This window comes from Eleutherodactylus coqui, chromosome 6 (genome assembly GCF_035609145.1).
Source record: "Eleutherodactylus coqui strain aEleCoq1 chromosome 6, aEleCoq1.hap1, whole genome shotgun sequence".
NCBI classification, from domain to species: Eukaryota; Metazoa; Chordata; class Amphibia; order Anura; family Eleutherodactylidae; genus Eleutherodactylus; species Eleutherodactylus coqui.
The window spans coordinates 246116250-246139787 of NC_089842.1; the positions used below are offsets into that span (position 1 = coordinate 246116250).

At 48.0% G+C, this 23538-nt stretch overlaps 1 protein-coding gene across 1 annotated transcript; it reads right to left on the reverse strand.

Moving 5' to 3' along the window:
- Positions 1-454: 454 nt before the first annotated feature.
- Positions 455-22927, reverse strand: ECM1 (extracellular matrix protein 1). Its single transcript, XM_066609240.1, has 7 exons — positions 22783-22927; positions 14559-14639; positions 11689-12032; positions 7653-8111; positions 6629-6849; positions 4977-5064; positions 455-1180 (listed from the first exon to the last, which is right to left on the reverse strand). The coding sequence occupies exons 1-7, from the start codon at positions 22841-22843 to the stop codon at positions 1022-1024; spliced, it is 1413 nt and encodes a 470-aa protein (XP_066465337.1). The 5' UTR covers positions 22844-22927; the 3' UTR covers positions 455-1021.
- Between the last annotated feature and the right edge of the window lie 611 nt (positions 22928-23538).

Below are 23538 nucleotides of genomic sequence, written 5' to 3' on the forward strand. Positions count from 1 at the left end.
TTTCTGCCCCTGAAAGTTATAAAGGCATTTTATTTCTCCCCTCCCTTCCCAAATGTTCGGCCAACAGCATAGCTGCGTCTGTAACTCCCAGTTCTGCCGGTTTGGATGCTGGTTGGGTTCATGCAGAGAGCGACTGCTGCCCCTCTCCTGCAGTACTATACCAAGAGCAGGGATAAGGGGAAGGAGTCAGATTTTGCAGGGAGTCGAGCGGGGTCCAGACCAGCAGGACTGTCCATTATAGAGACAGCTGTACCTCTAAGGTAAGGCTTGGCAAAGCAATGGTGGGACAGGGGGTAGGGCCATTCAGCCCCACCAACCCCAGCAGAGCAGTCATGTGATCTGCCTCTATTGATAAGACAGACTCAATGGAATGATAACACTGCTCCTACTGAAAAAATACAATGTGCTCCTCAGGGGCGGGGTCAGAGTGCTGCATCACGGAACACACCACACATAGACACAAGTGTTTTATTACATTCTTCATCACAACTCAGTGTACAAAATATAAGCCTCATCTTACCACTACAAATCTCTCCTATTATCCTTAATCTCAACAGGAAAACGTGAAACCTGAAGCTGCTACGAAAAAAGTGGTTATAAAAAATATATATATAAAAAAACCCTTCTTGGCAACGTTTATACAGAGTACATCCCGTGGAATGTAGAAGGCATCAGTCCATGACAATATATGCATTAGGAGATGCTACCGGCGCATATCTTGTATGAGAGCAGGTTACCCCCGAGTGTCAAGAATTATGCAGAAGCCACGCCCACTGCATCACTAATTACCTCCCCGCCCACGAGGTCTTAATGCCTCCCAGGTGAACGAAGGGAGGAGCGGCTCTACAGCTAGAATGACGTCACCCGTCCCAATAGACCTTATCAAGCTGTAGAGAAAAAAACTGCAAATCTAACCAGCGTCTTCAGGGATGCAAAAGGGGGAAAGAAAAAGGTGATCAAACTTCTTGTCCTGGGTGAGGGTGCGGATGGCGGTGCTACAGATCAGTCTGCAGTATCCTCCCTACTCCCCCTTGGCTCTCTGGGAGACGGCCAGCGAGACGCTCTGCAGGTAGTGGGAGAAGCACTGCTCCCGCTCCGGCTCCTCCTTGCTGCAGCAGTCCTGGGTGTCCTTCCACGCGTTCTTCTCCGGTCCGCACAGAGCCGCGATGAACTTCTCTCTCTGGCAAAGGGAAGTTAAAAAAAATATAAGGTAAACTTTTTGAAATCCCGCAGATGCAGACCAACATACTGAGAACACTCAGTAGTGTTATGGAAGACCCCCGGCTCCATCTACAGGAGGAGGAGGACCCCTTTAATGGGCACATTTGTATCATATCAGAGTGTATGCCCCTGTATACTCAGTAGAAGGGACTTGCTGTTTGTATAGCGCCAACTTATTCCGCAAGCTGGGGGCTCATTTTACCGACCTCAGAAGGATGGAGGGCTGGGTCAACCTTGAGCTGGCTACCTGGACCATATGGGGATTGAACCTGCAACCTTCAGGTTGTGAGCGAGAGCTTAGGACTTCATGCTGCTGCCTTAACACTCTGCATCACACATGGCCCCCTATAGTACAACCATCACTAGAACGGGGTTTCCTGCCCCCCATATGCTCCGTTCACCTATGGCCCCGATGGGGCTGCTGGGTACTTATCCCGTTCAGCCGTCTCGTGGCATGGCGTATGCTTGGCCACCGCTTGAGTCATATACGGGGAGGTCTTGTGATGGCTGGGGTGCCAGCAGTTATACCTCCACTGGTCCTGCAGGTAGGGAATACATTTAAAGGGGCTTTATGGGCAAAGGCGTTTGATGGCCTATCCTCAGGTCACCGGGCCGCTGCCCAGGATCCACGGGATCACCTGATTGCCGGGCTGTCAGTGCCGCCTAGGAGAGGCCAACAGAAAAGGGCCTAGCTGGCTTCACTCCCATTGAAGTCACACCAGGATGGGCACAGAAGTGCCAGCTCCGCTGCCATCTCCTATGACGCACATCCGCCCGCTGCACTAACGAGAAGAGGTTATCAGTAGTTCTGCTCAGAAAATGCCTTTAAATCTCGGGACAACCCCCTTAAGAGGTAAAAGCAGTATTTGAAGGGGTTGTTCAATCTCACGTACAATGAAAAGTTCTGCAGCTTACTAATAAACTCCAGGTTTCAAAAATGAACCCTTCACAAGATCCCTGCTGGCTGTCAGTGAATGAAACCTTTAGTGTAGAGCCTATACTATAGAGAAGGTGAGAGGTTGTGCTGCGGCCCAGAGGGGTTGTGTGCCCAGGGCTAGCTCATGCAGCCTCCCATTCACTAATAGCTGATTTTCAAGATCTCTGTTTGCTGTTAATAAGTCACTTCAGACATGTTTTCTCACATTCTAGGCTTTCTTCATGGCTCCCCACAGATGGATGGGGGGCTGTCAGCAGTCAGACCCCCTCGCTCAGCAGGACGGGGGTACAATGATATATATTTCAGGGTACACTGTAGTTTCCGTTGTGTGCACCCCTGGAGGAGCGCCATCGTCAGACGTCACATTTATTTCCTCCTCTGTCTGTATGATAATCCCTCCGGGCTCATGGATTTGGGACTGTAGGAATATTACTGTACTATGTAATGCCGTCCTCATTCCACGGCCTGCAGTCCCGCTTAATCCGCTGATGTCAGCCAGGGTAGATGTAGCCAGAACGGTTAGTCCCTTCTCCAGAGGTGCAGAACAAGCAGCTGCCACTAGGGGGCGCTTACTGCATATGTGTTTATATTGTTGTTAGCAGCAAGCTCCCCCTAGTGGTGGCTGGAGGCACCCTGCTTATGGGGGCACTCTGCTGGCAGCATTGTCTCGGGGCGGGCATTGAGTCTGTATTTGTGGGTGCAGTCAGCCTAGGAAAACCATTTCTAGTTTAGATTTCCCTAAAATTGATTATTTTTTTTAAGTAATGCCAGTCTGCAATAAGGAGGCGAGAGACGGGAACGCCGAATGTTCTCCCAAATACAAGTAGCAGATGTTCTAGATTTACTACAATGTAAGCAGCAGCACCGCAGTGCCCTACAATCTGCTGGAGTGCACTGCCATCTAGTGGTAGATGAGGGGGACCACAGCCTTTCATGATAGCAGTGCAGAGGGACTATCCGCAGGCCTTATTACCAGTGGGCACTGGGAGGGCCTGACCCGAGGTCATTATCTCCCCCACCCCAAAAGACATCAGTCTTACACCCCAGTCGCAGCTCTTCTGCACTGCAAGTCAATTTACACTACAGGTTTGTTTGCAGCATGTGGATGACATATCTTAAAATCTCGGCCACACTGCTTGCTTACACTACGGTAGGTGTGTGGATACCTTGGTTCCAGTGCCATATTTGCTTACTTGGTTCTTGAACTGTATTTATTCACTGAGCTTAGTTTTGATGCTATATTTATATAATGAGCTTAGTTCTGGTACTGTATCTATGTAATGAGATTGGTTCGGGTACTGTATCTATGTAGTGAGATCGGTTCGGGTACTGTATCTATGTAATGAGATCGTTCCGGGTACTGTATCTATGTAATGAGATTGGTTCGGGTACTGTATCTATGTATTGAGATCGGTTCGGGTACTGTATCTATGTAATGAGATCGGTTCGGGTACTGTATCTATGTAATGAGATCGGTTCGGGTACTGTATCTATGTAATGAGATTGGTTCGGGTACTGTATCTATGTAATGAGATTGGTTCGGGTACTGTATCTATGTAGTAATTCTGGTTCTGTATCTATCATATCACTGGAGATAATTAGAGGTCCACAGACATCACTGAGTGTGCATACAAGGCAATGGCTATAATATAACCGGCAGACTACTATATATCCACTAATTATAGTACTTATTATTTATACCTTTTTTAAGCTTAATAATAAAAATAATTTTAATGCTATTGCTAATGTTGTAATTTGTGTTCACACTCTGATAGTGGTACCGTATCTATGTGGCAAGCTTGGTTCGGGTATCATATCTATTAAGGGTGCTGGGTCCTGGTACTGTATTTACGCAATACGCTTGGTTCTGGTACCATACATATGTAGTAAGCTTGGTTCTGTTACTGTATCTACATAATTAGCTTGGTTCTGGTACCACTTCTACGTAGTAAGCTTGGTTCTGGTACCATACATATGTAGTAAGCTTGGTTCTGTTACTGTATCTACATAATTAGCTTGGTTCTGGTACCACTTCTACGTAGTAAGCTTGGTTTGGGTATCATACATATGTAGTAAGCTTGGTTCTGTTACTGTATCTACATAATTAGCTTGGTCTCGGTACCGTATATACGTTTCGTTGTGTTTTCATACATATGTACAGTAGTAAGCTTGTTTTTGGTACCATATCTACAGTACGTAGTAAGCCGTCCACCTAACAAGCGTTTGGCCTACAACTATCTGAAGTTTGTCGGCAGCCTTAAAAGCACTTGTCCGAGTTGTAATATCTCTGGTCAACCCCTTCTCCATGCAGTAACATAGTAGTCATATATTAACCCCTCCCCATCCAGTTGTGTCCCGTGCCGGTGCTCGATCCCCCCTCCAGTCTGTGCTTACAGCTGCAGACCCGCCCCTTTATAGGACGTCACAGGGGCTGCAGCCAATAGCAGAGCTCAGCGATTGATCAATCCTATAAAGTGGGCGGAGCTATAAACGCAGACCGGAGCGGGAGACTGAGCACAGCATAGGACTATGTCTATGAACTACATAGGGGAGGGGTCGGACCGAGATATTATAGACAAGCCCTTTAACCGGACTCAATGAGAACTACGAGTGCCTGGGGCTGCGGGAATTCTACGGACGGCCCTGACTACCAGCCATACTGTCGGACTATTCCACCTAGGAGTGCTGGAGAAATGCTACAGTAACTGTGGGCAGACTGGATGACCTGCGACAACCAGCGCCACGACTCAGGGCATGCTGAGAGTTGTAGTCGCACAACCTCTAGCTGACAGACCCCTGTAGTAAATGTGACTGGTACCTGTTCTGCAGCACACAGCAGCTTCCTGTCCTCGGGGAGGGTGCAGCACGACTCCTTCATACCCGACACCAGTAATGGCATCTGCTTCCTGAGAACAAGACAAGGACGGTTAGGGAGATACGGCAGAGTGGAGTATATACAGGGCAGTCCTCCTGCTGGGGGGACATTGCTGCTTTATTACCCCACTACAGAGTTGGGGTCTAGGATGTCAGAAGAAGGAAACCCCAAAACCTCATTGTTATATTTATATATAGACGATGCCTGCGTGGGTGTAATATCCAATCACTGCAGTACCCAACAGTTCCACTAGATGGCGCTAGCTGCCCAGTCCATGAGTACAGTACAAGCTATCCTGCTTGCATGGTGTGACCGCTTATAGCATATTCCCATCATATAAAGGTCATGGCATTAGGATCTGAAGAACAAGCAGTCCAGCTGGAGCAAATGGAGCAGCGTTACATGTTCCTGCACAGAGGCTCGACGGGCGTTGTGACTCCGTTTTGTATCTTGTATCCATTTTTATAGTCATCCTCAATTTTGTATGCTTCAGCCTGTCATATTATACTGGTTTCCCTGAAAATAAGCCCTACCCCTATTTTCGGGAGTATACTCACCTGGCCTGCAGTGTCTGAGTCTCTCGCGCTGGTCCCCGGGGCTGCGGCAGGCTGCCATGTCCTCTGCACTGACACAGAGCTCTCCTTTTGGTGATGGGACTTTCAATACCCCACCTCCAGCAGGCAAGTGCTGTGATTGGATCGAGCACCAGCCAATCAGAGCCAGCGTTCGATCATTCACAGCCATTCAGTGAATGACTTCACTGAGTGACTGATTGGCTCATCGAGTGCTAACTCTGATTACTGCACCCACTTGCTGGAGGCAGGGGAATTCAAGGTTCCGTCACCAGAAGGAGAGTTCTGTGTGAACAGTGAGGACACTGCAGCCTGCCGCCGGAGATCAGCAGAGCTAGGGACCCAGATGCCGTGGACCAGGTGAGTATAAGCCTCCCCCCCCCCCCCCCGCCTCCCCCTGAAAATAAGACACTGTGCCTCTTTTGAGGCAAAATTAATTTAAGACAGTGTCTTATTTTCAGGGGAAACACGGTAATATTTCCTTCAGGAGAGCTTTGCAGATATTACGTCTAGTATAATCTTGCTTGGTCAGAACTTTCTGTACTTTGAGACAAGAGGACCAGACTGCGCAACTCTGGTCCTATCAGCAGTGAACTACATGAGAAGGCCATTTTACAGAATTCCCATGAGATATAGTTCCACATGGCCAGAGAGAAGTCCTGCCAGTCAACCAAGACGTCACTTTTCGTGTTTAGGTCTAATAACCAATAATAAAGGAGTTATACTAAATTCTAATTACTACAAGTGAGGCGTGTTCTAGCCTCGCTGTCAATGTCTTTGTATATAGACTTCTGCTTGGTAATGGAATAAACACAAATGTGTGGGTGATTTGTAAGCCTCTTCAAGCTCAAATATAAACAATAATTCGGATGCCTAAATCCATACCAATTAGCAAATATTTATGTGCGCTAACACAGTCATCGCTGTGCATGGAAGAATCTATGGACCCTCGCTAGAATAAAGGATCGCAGTGAGACACCGGACAGGAGATGCAGACAGTGGATACATGGAAGAGGCGCTTACTGCTTAGTGAGGAGCTTGGACTCTCCGCATAGCTTCTGCAGGCCGTCCTCGGTCAGGTTCCCGAGGTTCAGTACTTCCACCTCTCTGTCATATTCTGGGAACGGAGCCTCTCTAGCAAAGCAGCTGAGCATGGTTGCCTGGTCCCACTTCTTGCAGCAGTCATGATGTTTGGTCTTCACAATTTGCTCCTTGGCACAAAACTTTCCAAGAACTTTCTGCCACTGTGTGATAAACCGGAAACATTACATTGTGATCAACCATCTCCAACATTACCCATCCTATTGTAATACGAATACGGTAATCTATATACATGGAAAACTGCAACCCTCAACAGGACCCGATTACTGAACATGATAATACCCCTCTATTACACTCTATACAAAGGACACAACCCCCAAGACCCCGACCGTTATACCACCAATCCCTAACAAGACAGGATTATCATTTCTATCACCTCCCAGAAAGATCTGATGGTCGGGGGGAGGACTCTAGTTTATGAGAAGTTACTTACTGGGGCTGTCAAATTGTAAACTATTGAGGACCTATGATGAGAACAGCCCACCAGTAGTAAGTCGGAGAGGACCCCCACTGATCAGCTGTTTGCCAGGCCAATGTGCTAGTGCGGTGAGAAGACTTGCTATTACACACAAAGTTTCTATTCACTTCAATGGGAGCTTTTCCTGTAATACCAAGACTGGCCACTGCAGCAGGAATGGAGCGGTCTGCTTGTTGGAAAAATAAAATTGCCTCAGTGTACAAGCACAGGGCCTGACAAACAGCTGATTAGCGAGGGTCCTGTGCTGCTGACACCCACTGATTTACTATTGATGGTCTGTGCTATGGATAGGCCATGTTGACGACTGAATGACCCCTTTAAAAGGGTTGTTCCCACTAATGACCTTTATCTCCTATGCACTCCATTACAATGCGGCACTTAGGGTGCACAAATGTAGTATCCCTTCTCATGGGGACAGGAGATTAAGGTCATCAGTGGGCATCCCCTCTAATAAGCAGCGGTACTGACCCCGGAATGAGCGCAGGCCACGTCCTCCGTCTTGCAGCACTTCTTGAATTCGCCCTCCATTCGTTGTATGGCCTTGGCGCGCCGCAGGTAATGGCCGTGGCCAGTGTTTGGCAGCAGGTTTTCGGTGTACGTGGGGCGGTACTTCCTCAGCTTGCAGATGTTCTGGATGTTGCTGGATTTGGGTTCTCCGGGTGGGAAGGCCAGCTCAGACAGCTTGTACTTACTGTCGGAGTTATCCTGGCATTTGGGAGACTTAGGAGGGCAGCCCCTCAGGCTGCGCCCTTTGGCACCAGCGTCCTCGCTGCTGAGCTGCAGGCCTGCAGACGTGATGTAGTCGGGGTTGGCGGCGTCATCGCTGAAGCAAGTCTCCCTCTCAGATCCGGACTTCTTACAGCAATGGTGAGCCCGGGTTTTCACGGAGAACTCTTCTTCACAGAAGTCATCCAGCGTTTTCTTCCACTGGAAGAGATCAGAAACCGTTACATTACATGGAGACGATGGATACAAATGTATCAGGTGTAAGGCCAACGTGCAACAATGTATCTACATCTATAAAAGGTGGGAACGGTCAATAGTCTGGGAAATCTGTTCTGTGTATACAGCTCCTATGCAGAGCTATGTGCATCTGTGGTTACAGACAACCCTTACACCCTGCGTATATTCTGATCCTGCAGTCAGCAGAAGATTGGGGGGGACAGACTGTTCCAATCGATGACCGATCCTTGGCAGATCCCATTGAATTTAATGCAGTACCGAACTGCTCTGCTGCACTGCAGACAGCGCCATCCACCTCCGGTACTGTCTGCACTGACAGCAGGCCCAAGGATCAGCTGACCTGCGGGGATCCCAAACTGCAGACCCTTCCATGATCTATCCTGAAGATAGGCCATAAATAGTAAAAGTCTGGACAATCCCTTTAAGGTTTACTCATGGAGATACATAGGTCTGCATAGGAGCTGTATACACAACACACAATTTTCAGTTTTCGATTTACTGGAGCCATAAAAGTAGGCGTTCCAAAAGTGGACATACCCTTTAAGGGGGAATCCACACGTATGTTTGGGCTCAGTTTGGGGTTTCCATCTCTGTTCCGGAGCAGAGACTTGGAAATAAGAAAAAAATATCTGAAAGCACCTTCTGTTCCGTTAGGTTTTCGTTTTTTTGGATGAAAAAGTATTGCAGTCCGCAGCGCCATTTCTGACCAAAAAGCCAAAACTAACAGAATAGAAAAGCCAAAACCGTCCATTTTATATATTTATTTTTTTAACCCCTTAGTGACGGAGCTTTTTTGCTTTTTTCCCCATTTTCATTATTTCCTCCCCCTTTTAAAAAACAATCGTAGCTGCCTTATTTATCCAGCGACGTCGCTGCATGAGGGCGTGTTGTTTTTTGCGGGACGAGTTGCATTTTTCAATGGTGCTTTTTAGTGTTTTTTTAAGATATTTAATATTTTAAAATTATTTTCTGTCTCTATTTTCTGCGCACAATAACTTTTTTATTTTTTTGTGTGAGGGCTGATTTAGTGCGGTACATCCTGACGTTTCCGTTGGTACCATTTTTGTATACAAATGACTTTTTGATCACTTTTTATTACATCTTTTCTTGGAGACATGGTGACCAAAAAAAGCGCATTTCTGGCGTTTTTTTTTCTTTTTTCGGACAACGTTTACCGCATGGGGTAAATAATATTTAGATTATTTTATTGCAAATGAGGCAAAAGGGTTTTTTTTTTTTTTTTTTAAGATATAGTAAAACTTTATTGTTCTTTTTTTTTAATTTTCTTTCAGTCCCCCTGGGGGACCACAACCAGCGATGCTTTGATTGCTCCTGCAGTATGACGTAATGATATAGCATTACGTCATACTGCTTTTTGACAGGCAGCCTATCAAGCCACCCCACGGGGATGGCTTGATAGGCAGTCTGCTAACCAAAGGGTTAATAGCGTGCCTGATTGCAGCTATTGCCCGCGGGTGTCAGCTGCAATAAACAGCTGACGCCCACGCTGTATGGAGGGAGATAGCGGCGCTATCTCCCTCCATACATGTCCAGCAATGGCAGGACGTAAAAACACTATTGGGCCGTCACTAAGGGGTTAATCCAATTTCTTTTAAAACCACACAAAACAAAGCATTTAATTCCAAGGACAGAATAAGGGCAGAAACCCCGAGCTGAGCCCCAATACGGGTGTTAATGCGCCCTAGAAGCTGAAAGCGCCATGAGCCAAGGAGGAAGAGGTTGGACCTGAAACGCGTCGCCTGTAAAGAGATCTTGTCTAAACATGACTCTCTGGGAACAAAGGTTACTCCACCAGGGACATAAACATTTCACACGGCCGCATCCAATTATCAACCCCTCCGCCTCCCCGCTTCCTTGAGTCAGGACCAGATGATCAGATAAACACTTGTGACCTTGTTCTTCACAGACGCCACATTATAAGAATACGTTATTATGACTGCTTCCTGCAAGACAATATGATGCTTATCACCCTTGTATGCGGCACCAGGTGCTACGTCACATTAAGGGGAGGGCCTTCCCTCACTTATAGGGCGCCAGGAGAAGACAACCCCAACTCCAAAAGAGGTGGGAATCTCCTCTAACCAGATTATATTCCCAGTAGAACACAGAATACATCAGGAGGAGAAAGGGAGACATTGTTGCATTTCTAAAGGGGTTTTTTAAAATGAAGTGGGTGGCAGCAACACATCTCACAAAAGTTGGGGTGGGGCCGTGACTACCGCTGTGTAGCATCCCGCTTCTTTACACAGCAGTCTGTAAACTTCTGGGAAGTGAGGAGAACAACTGCTGGAGCTTCACAGGGTAATCACACAGGGAGAGCAGCAGTAGGAAGTGTCCGGGGTCAGCTGACCTGGGTAGTAAGCAATATAAGGAAATCACATGGCAAGATAGAATGTCTGTGCTACTGTAGTGCCTGAAGGTATAGAAACGATATAGAAGGACTCCACAATGGGGGCCTGGATATAACCAAGATGAAACTTGGCTTGAAAAAGGGGTTTCCAATCCCCGAAACGCGTTGCCCGCCACCTTTACCTTTATTTATACTAGATTTGTTTGTACCTTCTTGTGATTTGTTAATTTTAACTTGGATTAAAGCGACTGGATAAAGATTCTTAGGATCTCCTGACCAACCCTGCCGGCTAACCTGGATTGGGGGGAGTTGGTTATATCCAGGCCCCCCATGTGGAGTCCGTCTATATCATTCCTATACCTTCAGGCACTAAGGTAGCACAGACATTTTTTCCTATATGCAAGGCCTTCCCCAAAAGAGACCTTGTCTGGATGGGGGCATATGTTGTTCTACAACCTCTGTATACGGCTCAGCACTGATAGTGCCTTCAGGATATGTAAGCTGCCCATGCCAGAGGCACTAATGCCACCCCATCCCATCAGAGATGCAGGACTGTGCACTGATAATGAGCTGGATGGTCCCTCTCCTTGAGTCTGCAGGACACGGCGTCCATGGTTTACAAAAAGAGTTTCATATTTTTATTCCGCAGACCACAGAACAGTCTTCCATTTTGCCTCGGTCCATTTTATCTGAGCTTTGGCCAACAGAAGACGCCGACGTTTCTGGATATGCAGCTTCTTCTCTGCATTTCTGAAATTATTCTACAATTTGTAAACAGTTTCACAGGTTGGTGACCTCTGAGCATCTTTACTTCTGAGAGACTCGGCCTCTCTAACCTGCTCTTTTTATACACAGCCATGTGACCTAGTAGACAATCGACCCTCCAGCTGGTTTTCATTACTACCACTTACTTTTCCAGCTTTTTGTTACCCGTGTCCCAACTTTTTTTAAGATGTGTTGCTGCCATTAATTTCTAAGGGAGATCATTTTCTTTCTTATGAAGTGGAACATTGTCTCCCCCCCCCTCTGATATGTTCTACTGTGGATAAAACCTAGTTATATGGGATCTCCAAGTCATTGCATTTTTTCTTCACATGCATTTACATTGACCCCGAGTCCCAGCTTTTTTGAAGTTGGGGTTGTACAAGGATATGTGATCTGACCACGTACCGCTTCCACTGCACACTGGAGTTGATCCGATTTATCAGATTTCAGACAACACGGGGCGAAGTTTTCTTCCAGCGCATTCATGGCTTTTCCTTGTCTGCTGAGGTGAGAGAACCCCGTCTGAGGAAGGTTGTGCGGCCCATACGAGCTTCTAGTGCGGCTCTTACTGCAGATGTTCCCAATGTTGTCCTGGGTTGGTCGACCTGGAGGAAAAGTGTTCAGATTGCTGCCAAGAGCATCCGTCAAACCATCCAAAGCACAAGGCTGGCGTCCGCCGCAGGGGGAGATGGGTCTTCTCCCACGGGGGCTGAGCGCCTTTTGTCCTTCGATAAAGAAAGGCAACTGGGCTGTAAGAAAGAAAGCAAAACCACAATGTCAACTAGAACCACAATGTCAACTAGAACCACAATGTCAACTAGAACCCAAGTGCTTCCAATACGGGGTAGATGGCGGCGGTCAGATGTCCCCCAGTATTGTGTGGCTTATGGGGTCTGTCTGAGGCTAAATCCCATATCGCACCCAGTGATCGCAGTCCTGTACCTGCTTGCACAGCAAACAAAACTACCTTGTGGACTTATGAATGTATGCCGGGGCATTAGCTGACAAAAGCTGAAAGAGCAGCCAGAACAGGGCATACTATGGGCAGCCAGAAACCAAGTGCACATAATAGCGGGCAGGAATCTGGTATTATGGGAGATTAGCAAGAACTGACTTGTAGGAACACATTTGTGGAATCCCAATGCTCCTACGGGGTATAGCAGGCGGGCAGCTTTCCACATGTGAGCTGTAGTCAGGGATCACAAGCCAAAAGCCCAATGTACATCGCTTCTAGATCATGCAGAAGTGATCTACGCTATTAGCATTATATCATCTTTTTCTCACAGGTGGCCACGGCAGAGGCTGCCGCAGGGGGCCACTGGCGGCCAACGGCAGAGGCTGCCGCAGGGGGCCACTGGCGGCCAACGGCAGAGGCTGCCGCAGGGGGCCACTGGCGGCCAACGGCAGCGGCTGCCGCAGGGGGCCACTGGCGGCCAACGGCAGCGGCTGCCGCAGGGGGCCACTGGCGGCCAACGGCAGCGGCTGCCGCAGGGGGCCACTGGCGGCCACGGCAGAGGCTCCCCCAGGGGGCCACTGGCGGCCACGGCAGAGGCTCCCACAGGGGGCCACTGGCGGCCACGGCAGAGGCTCCCACAGGGGGCCACTGGCGGCCACGGCAGAGGCTCCCACAGGGGGCCACTGGCGGCCACGGCAGAGGCTCCCACAGGGGGCTATTGGCGGCCACGGCAGAGGCTCCCACAGGGGGCTATCGGTGGCCACGGCAGAGGCTCCCACAGGGGGCTATTGGTGGCCACGGCAGAGGCTCCCCCAGGGGGCCACTGGTGGCCACGGCAGAGGCTCCCACAGGGGGCTATTGGTGGCCACGGCAGAGGCTCCCCCACTCCTCCTCATTATACTCACTTTGCCATATACAACATCACACCTCCAGGGGCCCATAAATCTTCAATAGCTGACAGCTGAAAGAATGTTCAGCCAACCTGCCATTTCTGACTACTCCTCCTATTCACATGAAGGCTACATTTGGCCAAGTGTTCATCTATTTTCCAAGGGCGGAGGGGGAGAAAAGGCATCTCCAGAGGTGTCTGGCTGTGGCCATCTCCAAGAACATCGCAAGGATCGGCTGTTGAAATTCAGCATTCCTGATCCTTCTTTCTCCCCAACATCATCTATACATTCGATAGGGAAAAGTTGGCCATTTCTCAACTAATTTGTAAGGGGGCCCTTGGGGTGGCTAGTGATATAAATCAGGTCATAACTCTAGTGGTCTACAAGGGTTTAGGGGTCGCAGCCCTGCGGTCCTCCTGGTCTTTAATTAGGAAGAGCTACCACCTGACCGTTGTGGCCAATCAAACCAGAGCAATCATGTGCCGTTCTTCTGGCATCACTGCTCAGATGCTGGCAGCCATGATGTCAAGTAAAGGTCTTCTGAATGGCTGCAGCGGTCGGGTGGTAGCTTTTACTAAACGGGAACCACAGGGCTGTAATTGGAAAACCCCTTTAATATCCAGGGATTTGGTGCAGTGAAAGAACTAACAGTAACATTAGTGATGCTCTTGGGTAGTTAAATACATGTATCCCCTATGCTGTCCATGTCTTATACCTGGGGGTCCAACTTTTGGAACCCCCAGTGATCCCGAGAACAGAATGCTACATGTAACTGCAGTGGCTCGACCACAGTTCCGTTCTATGGGACGGGTGAAGACCAATGCACTGGGCAATCTCCTTCCATCCCATAGAAGTGAATGGACTGTGTTTGAGCACTTCACGCCATTCACATGGGGCATTCAGGTGCTTTGGTCTTGAGTTCCTGTGGGTAGGAAATAAAGGTCTTTAATGGGAAAAGCCTTTTAATACCCAACATCCCTGGAAGTTTAGGTTGGGTTACATCTTAACACATAATATTCCCAGTGCCTTATGGAAGCTGAGGGGTTAATTGTATTATCTGCAGTAGTCTAAAGCCAAAATGGTACATAAATCCATTGTATTAAATTCTGAGCTAACCATATATCCTAATACTGGTCAGAGCACAAAATCCTCAGTCTAGTGATGGAGTTAGATGATGAAATCCTGACTGCTGGCTGTCACCACTAGAGGGAGCTCTCTGCACTTAGATTTATACAGCTTCTATTGAACTTGATACTTATTTGCATTTAAAGTCCCCCTAGTGGTGGCTGCAGGTGAATGCAGTAGAGGTTTGAATGCCGCTTGGATTGTGATTGGAGTAGAAGACATTAAGTAAGTCAAGATTCCTTAATGATAGGTCTTTAAAAATGGCGGCCTTAAGTAAACTCTCCCAAAGAGGAAATGGGTCTTACCTGGTCTTTGTTCCACTAGCATCTGGGGCACAAACTCTCTTTGCTCCATGTGATGGTCATCCGCTATAGGGATCTGGTCATCTGAGAACAAGGATTACAGATCTTATTAGAGAAGTCTTATGTGCGTCCGTCATAAAACACATTTCCTTTCAATGAAGTAAACCAGTTTTATTTAACTACTTCAGTGCCAGAGTATGCCCCCCCATTAATGATTAAAGTAGAGCGGGGTCCGATATGTCATATCCTCATCGATGAGACTGAATGGACACGCTGGAGCGATGTGCCACCAATGTCAGAGATGGGTGGAGTAGCCCTTTAAGTATAAGTTCCTGAGTGTCTACTCCCCGATCCCCCGCTGATAATCCCCGTACATGGAAGGATTACTGCGACTAGAGCCAAGGACAATGTTGATCTTTCCGACAGTTCTAAGTAGAACACAACTGATTGCACAATGTTATCTTATGCTATAAATATGGAAGGCAAAAACCGCTCAACCGCTATTTAATGAGCCGCGTCCTTGAGGCGTCCTTGAGGCGTCCTCACCGGGGTTATTTACGGACTTTTCTTGCCGTTATCTTAGTCTCGTACGCGACAGTCGAGGCCAAAAGATTTGAGACTGACACAAATTTTGGCTTTCACCGAGTTTGCTGCTTTTCGATCTTTTGTCAGATGTTTCTACGGTTACTGAAGTACAATTATAAACATTTCAGGCAATTTTAAACTTTTGACAAAAACTTCAAGTTTCGGCAAAGACTCAATATTTACAGTGTTGATTCTTATTTTCCAAGACTTCTACAATTCGCTCCGACATGCTGGATATCGGCCAAATCCTGACTGATGACAGCCCATTCTTACTAATCAGTGATTGGGGTTTGTCACAATTTCTGGGTTTGTTAGTCCACCTGGTTTTTGAGGGTTCACCACAGGTTCCCAACGGGATTGAGATCTGGGCATTTCCTGCTATGGACCCAAAATGTCAATGTTTGTTCACTTAGTTATCACTTGTCACATGGTGCTACGTCACGCTGGAGAAAGCATTGTTCATCACCAAGTCGCACCTGGATGGCTGTGAGAAGATGCTCTTGGGGGATATTTAGATGCCATTCATTAGTCATGGCTGTGGGTGAGCCCACACTCCCCACATATGAATGGTCTCAGGATGCTTTACTGTTGGCATGACACAGGACTCATGGGAGCGTTCACCTGAACTTCTCTGGACAATCATTCTTCCGGATGTCCCAAACAGTTTGAAGGGGACTTCAGAGGAAATAACATTCCCCCAGTCCTCCGCAGTCCAATCCCTGGACTTCCTACAGAATGTCAGTCTGTCCTGGAGGTTTGTCTTGGAGTGAAGTGGCCTCTTGGCTTCTCTTCTTGACTCCTGGCCAGCCTCCAAAAGCCTTCGCCTCCCTGTGTAGATGTCATTCTGGTGCAAGAACTGGTAATAAACCCATCCCGCAGTGGACTCCTCTTCAGGAGATGTCCTGCACTTGTTGGACTTTCTTGGGCGCCTGAAGTCTTCTTCACAGCAACTGAACCGCTCTCTCCTTGAGGTACTTGATGATCTGATAAATGGTTGCTTTAGGAGCAAAGCCCTTAAGCCCTTTGGATGACTGCACGCGTCTCCTTGGAGAGGACCATGGTTACCAGAAGATGACAATGTCAAGCACAATCCCCCTTGTAAGGCGGATCTCACACGACCGGACCGCGGTAATACGCTGTTCAATCAAATAGATTGCATTACGCAGTTCTGCTCACATTAGCGGGTCGGCAGCGGCCACACTGAGGATGGTCAGTCTCTGAAATTAACTTATCCAAACCAGTAAATGAGACACTTCTAGGGATCCCGGGAAGATGCGTTGTGGGATTTAGGTTTTGTTTGACTTGGAGTTTTACTCCATCTACACCAAATCCTGCGTAATCCTCCAAGAGTCTCCATTGTCCAAACCCTGACTATGAATCATCAGAGTCAACAACCCTAAGCCAAGAAGCCTGTGAACTTCCCCAAATCCATCCACCACAGGGAAGGAGATGCAGCTCGCTTCTGTTTATAAGCGGGGCAGCTGAGCGGAAAACAAACGGACCGCATTATAGTCAACGGGGTCCGTCCGGCGCTGGTTAGCTCCGTGCCGAGACACAGCGATTCTCTTTCCTGCTTCCCGAACGGCCAGCCTGAAGCCACCCTGAAGACCTAATCTGAGGCTACAAGGCTTGGCTGAGCGAGGATTGTACGCTCCATGTACAGCTACTGTTTAAGCAGATAATACATTGTGTATAAGGACACCCAAAAAACGTCTTCTGCCAAGTCCTGTATCGCCAAGCATCTAGGTGTGATACTCGATGATTTATTGCCTTGGATGCCACATTGAACTATCTGGGTCACTTCTAAAACAATTATCCAGGTGAGAAGATTCTAGAAGACTGATTAGGAAAATTAGGGAGTGGTCATACGGGAATATTACATTACACAACGTGCGTCCTGGAAGCCATTATACTCAAGGCTCGGCCGCTCTTATCAACTAATTAATACTCCTTAAAGGGACCTTCCCACTAATGAGATGTATAACCCATCCACTGGATAGAGAACCTGACCACAAGGACCCCCCAGTGATCCTAAGATCTGTACACCCCAAATCCTTCATCTGAAGGGCGATGGGCATTCGTGATCACCTCTCTAGTCACTTGGCTATCTTCCTCATAGAGGTCAATGGAGTGCTGGTCAATCACATGAAGAACTTGGTGCGCAGTGATCTGAAATGTATCCCCGATCCAGTGGGCAGGGAATAAATGGAATGCGTGAGAAAACCCCTTTAAAATGGTGTCCTAAATCACAAATACATGTTTGTTTGATGAAACAGCGCCACACCTATCCATGGGTTGTGTCTGGTATTGCAGGTCCACTGCATTGAAGTGAATGGGGTTGAGCAGCAATACCACACAGAGACTGTGGAAAAGTGTGGCGCTGTTTATGGAAGACAGCGGCCATGTTTTTCTCATCCAGGATAACCCCTTTTAAAGCGGGAGTCCCATCTCAGCAAGTTATCTCCTACCCACATGGTAGGGAATCGATCAGTGGGGGTCTGACTGCTGGGACCCCACCAATCCAGAGATTTTATCCTGCTGCGCCCTGAAGTTGCGGCAGCCGTAGCCGTGCATGTGTTTGCGCCATTCACTTCAGTAGGACTGCCGAGTGCTTGAAGAAATTTGTCTCCAGGAGTCCCATTGAAGTGGAGATGTGTGTGCGGCCTCTCTTACTAAAAACTTTGGGAGGAAGTCTTGGGATCACTGGGGGTCCTAGTGGTTGAAGACCACCGATCATCAAGTTAATGTGAATCAGGCATACATTGCTGAAATGGAAACGCCCCTTTAACACCTTCCTCAAAACTTTAGCCATAGAGGGATGTGGCGCCATTGGTAAGGTGACTGCATCCAAACCATCAGGAATCAAAGTTGGAGCATGTCCTCCCACCCGTTGGGTAACAGTGGGCAGACGCAGGGTGTTCTTGCCTCCCGATACGTCTCATCATCCCAGAGATGTGCCAAGACTAATACCCGTCCATAAGCTGCCATGCCTGCCCCTTCCTGCGGGTGGTGTTCTATAGAAGGGGATCTTCCAACGGCATAGACAAGTAAGAGCTATATACATTTTTGTCTTTTGGCGCTGCTGCCTGGCACGATGGGGGGAGAAGTCACATGCCATGTAGATGGCGACACTCCCTCTTCTGAGGCGGGCACCTCGCATCCCTACAGGGTCTGGGTGCCGGGTTGTCGCCTCTTATTGGTAATTGATGTACATTTTGATGATTGTAATGCTAAGGTATGCGAGACATGTACCTACACACCTGAGTGCGGCGCCCCTGACCGGCCATGTGCAGATGAGTGGCACTATAGAAGCTTTGGCGCTGTCCGCCATATTAGTGACGCCAGTGGATATAATCTTCCTGACATGTGGATAGAACGCTTAGAGCATAAACAGGCTCATTCAGGACCCTTCATGCACACTTGGCCTTGTAACCTGTTCCGTACGCATCCGTGCCCTGCAATACGCTTTACAACGTTAGCGCTGCGGCCTCCATAAGGTGGGGGGTGAGCAGTGCGGTACGAGGACTGGTAATGGCGGTCCACCCATAGGCATCACTAAGTGTCTGACCCATTCTCATTTATTAATGCCACGTGACAATAGTCAGCTGAACGGGGTCGCTATCGTATTGAGTCTGAAGGGCGTTTTATGGGGCCCGATCATCGGCTCCTATAAATATGCTGACAATCAGTCAAGACACGTTGCAAAAGCTTAGTCTGCTCCTATTGGCACAGTTGTGTCATATCACCACCCAAGTGCAGAACAGTGTCCTTGGCATGACCAACTGTGGGGCTCAGCCATGACTACTGGGGATGTTACTAGTCCATGATGAGAGGGATCGGCTGGCACTGCTAGGACTATAAGGACCTTTGCTTGAGGGAATGCCCTTTGACTACTGAGGATGTTGAATGTTAATAGCCACATAAAATTAGAGGGGTAGGACAGCTGTGACTACAGGGGTGCTGGGTTGGGGGATTGTGCTGCAACTACTTGAGATGTTGACCGGTAATAGCCTCATGTAAAAAAAGAGGGCTGGGATGACACCACTGGGACTATTGGGATGGGGGATTCTACTGTGACTACTAGGGTTGTTGGATGTTACTACCCCATAGAACAGGAGGGATGGGAACAGCATTGCGTGGACCGTTGGGTTGGGGATCTGTGCTGTGACTACTGGGGATGTTGGACGTTATGAGTCCTATATAAATGAGGGGAATGGGAACAGCACTGCTGTGACTACTGGGGATGTTGGACGTTATGAATCCTATATAAATGAGGGGATGGGAACAGCACTGCTGTGGGGGACTGTACAGTGATTAATGAGGATGTTGATTGTTACTAGTCCCATGAACAGAACAGCACTGCTGTGACTACTGGGGATGTTGAATGTTACAGTAGCCTAGTACAAATACAAGGAATTGGATGGCACTGCTGTGACTATTGGGAAGCTGGGTTGGGGTATGGTTAGTAGGGATGTTGAATGTTACTGTTAGAGGGATGGAACCGCTGTTACAATTGGGGATTAGACATGTAGAATGTTACTAGCGCCATAACATGTGAAGGATGGGATGGCACCGCCATGATTATAGGGCTGTTGGGGGTGGAAGATGGTGTTGTGAACACTGGGGATGCTGACTGTTACTAGCCCCATAACATGTGAAGGATGGGATGGCACCGCCATGATTATAGGGCTGTCGGGGGTGGAAGATTGTGTTGTGAACACTGGGGATGCTGACTGTTACTAGCCCCATAACATGAGAGGGATGGATTGGCACCACTATGACTGCCACATTGAGTTCAGTTCTGACTACTGGGGGGCAGAACCTTTGATGTTTACACATCCCTTGGCCATGTAGATGTGACCCTCTACAGAGTGTTCATGTTGGCAACGAGACCCCAACCTACAGGGAGGAGGAATCCGAACGTTACAATACCCATAGTCCCTAGATAGCAGCGGCCGTGCAGCTTCTGTCCTTTGATCTGTTATTTTGGGACTCCCGTCTATCATCAGCAGACCGTCCCGCTGTCACGTAATAACAGAACTGCTGAACATAATAACACTGGACCTTTCCACTGCTGTTTACAGGCGGCTACAAAACACCACCACAATGGGAGCCGCCGGGTGCGCAGATTCTGGCTGCTCTGGAATGTTGTATCTATCTACAGGACGTCCTTATGTCCCGGGGGGGGGGGGGGGGGGGGACATCACCGGGCCCCATGCAGACCCTCGCCATGGGAAGGCATGGGTGGTCTGATGATCAGTAGTTTACTGGACAACTTCCAGAACGGCAGGGGGGACGCGGATCGGCTCTCCTCCTCCACCAACTCCTCATGATGACACCAAGAACATTTCCTTTGGCTTCCAGCTATTAGGACACTTTCTGCGTTCTGCTGTGATGTCATCACCATAAGGACACGAGCCAATAACAACTGGGCGTGTGGCATCAATAATAATGCAGCGGATGAGGTACGGGCATCATGGGAAGATGGCAAACTTTTCAGTAATTACATCACATTCTATAATTAAGGTTTCTGTGATGTAGAGAAACCGGTAACTAACGAGGACAGGCGCCACTTCTCTCGCCTCTGGTTACGGCGCAGCCGAGAATCTCCAGATTACTATTGCGTTGCGTCACGGGACGCTGAATAGATGTTTATTAAGGGGGTTGTCAGAGGTTCATATGTTTGTGTTAGTCATAAACTATATGGCTTACCCCCTTCTCTGTAGTCATGTGACCTCCACCCTAAAGACCTGATGCTCTATTAACAGCTCCCTACGTCAATGACTCGCCCCATCCATGCCCTCATAGCTAATTATTGGTATGGCTGCCATATAATACTATATTCCTGTTATGACCGCCTACAACATTCCCCGGTGATAACAGGTAGCCGTCACGGTGGAAACCCCCTTTAATAGCCATGGATTCCCGTTCAGTACCTCAGTCCTCCTGTGGGAGTGCTGCAGGGATATTGAACACTTGCTGCTAGGTTCCTCCATAGTGTACCGCTGATCGCTAGGGGGGGGGGGGGGGGGTCACAGTGCAATCATACTCTATCGTCAGTCTATAGTCTCTAATAAGAAATTGGCCAAACTAGAGGAGGCCTTTAAGACAATGAACCCGAATAGCGTTTAAAGGGGTTGTCCAGGGTTAGAAAAACAGGTCTGCTTTCTTCCAAATGTAGCGCCACCTTTATGCATAGGGTTGTGTGTCATACTGCAGCTCAACCCCATTGAATGCAATGGGAGCTGCAATACCAGACACGACCCTACTGATAAAGGGGGCGCTGTGCTTTATCTGTATTTTTCTAATCCAGGACAACCCCTTTAAAAAAAAAAAAAAAGGTACCTTTACACAATGTGAGTGTTACACGAATAACTACATGAAACAGCGATTATTATAGGGACTAGTCGTCCCGGGGCCACAGCGGCAGCGGCAGGTGGGGAGACAGAAGTTGTTTTTACTCACTGAAACAAGGCGACTAGCGAGCGACTTCTAGTTCGCCGTCCCGCAACCATTCATTGAATGACTGTCGCTCAGGTGTGAAAGCATAAGCGTGCAGCAAGAAAACAAACACCTTATACTCTAAAGGGACCCAAGATCACTGAGCTCTGCTACATCAGTACAGGTCTTACCTGTGATCACCGAGCTCTGCTACATCAGTACAGGTCTTACCTGTGATCACTGAGCTCTGCTACATCAGTACAGGTCTTACCTGTGATCACCGAGCTCTGCTACATCAGTACAGGTCTTACCTGTGATCACCGAGCTCTGCTACATCAGTACAGGTCTTACCTGTGATCACTGAGCTCTGCTACATCAGTACAGGTCTTACCTGTGATCACCGAGCTCTGCTACATCAGTACAGGTCTTACCTGTGATCACCGAGCTCTGCTACATCAGTACAGGTCTTACCTGTGATCACCGAGCTCTGCTACATCAGTACAGGTCTTACCTGTGATCACCGAGCTCTGCTACATCAGTACAGGTCTTACCTGTGATCACCGAGCTCTGCTACATCAGTACAGGTCTTACCTGTGATCACCGAGCTCTGCTACATCAGTACAGGTCTTACCTGTGATCACCGAGCTCTGCTACATCAGTACAGGTCTTACCTGTGATCACCGAGCTCTGCTACATCAATACAGGTCTTACCTGTGATCACCGAGCTCTGCTACATCAGTACAGGTCTTACCTGTGATCACCGAGCTCTGCTACATCAGTACAGGTCTTACCTGTGATCACCGAGCTCTGCTACATCAGTACAGGTCTTACCTGTGATCACCGAGCTCTGCTACATCAGTACAGGTCTTACCTGTGATCACCGAGCTCTGCTACATCAGTACAGGTCTTACCTGTGATCACCGAGCTCTGCTACATCAGTACAGGTCTTACCTGTGATCACCGAGCTCTGCTACATCAGTACAGGTCTTACCTGTGATCACCGAGCTCTGCTACATCAGTACAGGTCTTACCTGTGATCACCGAGCTCTGCTACATCAGTACAGGTCTTACCTGTGATCACCGAGCTCTGCTACATCAGTACAGGTCTTACCTGTGATCACCGAGCTCTGCTACATCAGTACAGGTCTTACCTGTGATCACCGAGCTCTGCTACATCGCTACACACTAGTAGAGGTCTCACCTGTGAACACCGAGCAGACGAGCAGCAGTTGCACCGCCGCCTCCAGCGCTGGCCGTCTCATGCTTGCAGCTGTTGCTGTGTGCGCTGTGCTGGAGCGGCGCGGCTATATGAGGAGCTCCACACCCGGCGCTGAGTCACTGCCGCCGCCCCCGGCCGGTGACCTCACTGCAGCAGCTACCAGGGTTGTTGTGTTGGATCGTGTTAGCTGACAACCTATAGATGAAAGGATACAGATCCTGAAGATCAGCAGTGTCTACCCCTCACTACCAGCCATATAATCTAATATGTATCATCTATATCATATCCATCTATCTCCTATCTATCTATCTATCTATCTATCTATCTATCTATCTCCTATCTATCTATCTATCTCCTATCTATCTATCTCCTATCTATCTATCTCCTATCTATCTATCTATCTATCTCCTATCTATCTCCTATCTATCTATCTCCTATCTATCTATCTCCTATCTATCTATCTCCTATCTATCTATCTATCTATCTATCTATCTATCTATCTATCTATCTATCTATCTATCTTCTATCTATCTTATCTCCTATCTATCTATCTATCTATCTCATATCTATCTCCTATCTATCGCCTATCTATCTATCTATCTATCTTATCTCCTATCTATCTATCTATCTCCTATCTATCTATCTCCTATCTATCTATCTATCTATCTATCTATCTATCTATCTCCTATCTATCCATCTATCTTCTATCTATCTATCTATCTATCTATCTCCTATCTA

What these genes read in the sequence shown, in the direction of transcription:
- ECM1 (XM_066609240.1), bottom strand. Translation starts at nt 22,843, where the DNA reads ATGAGACGGCCAGCGCTGGAGGCGGCGGTGCAACTGCTGCTCGTCTGC. An exon ending in GCTAGTGGAACAAAGACCAG is followed by an intron (nt 12,033 to 14,558) that starts GTAAGACCCATT and finishes TCTTTCTTACAG; the next exon opens with CCCAGTTGCCTTTCTTTATC. An exon ending in TCCAAGCTCCTCACTAAGCA is followed by an intron (nt 5,065 to 6,628) that starts GTAAGCGCCTCT and finishes TCTTGTTCTCAG; the next exon opens with GAAGCAGATGCCATTACTGG.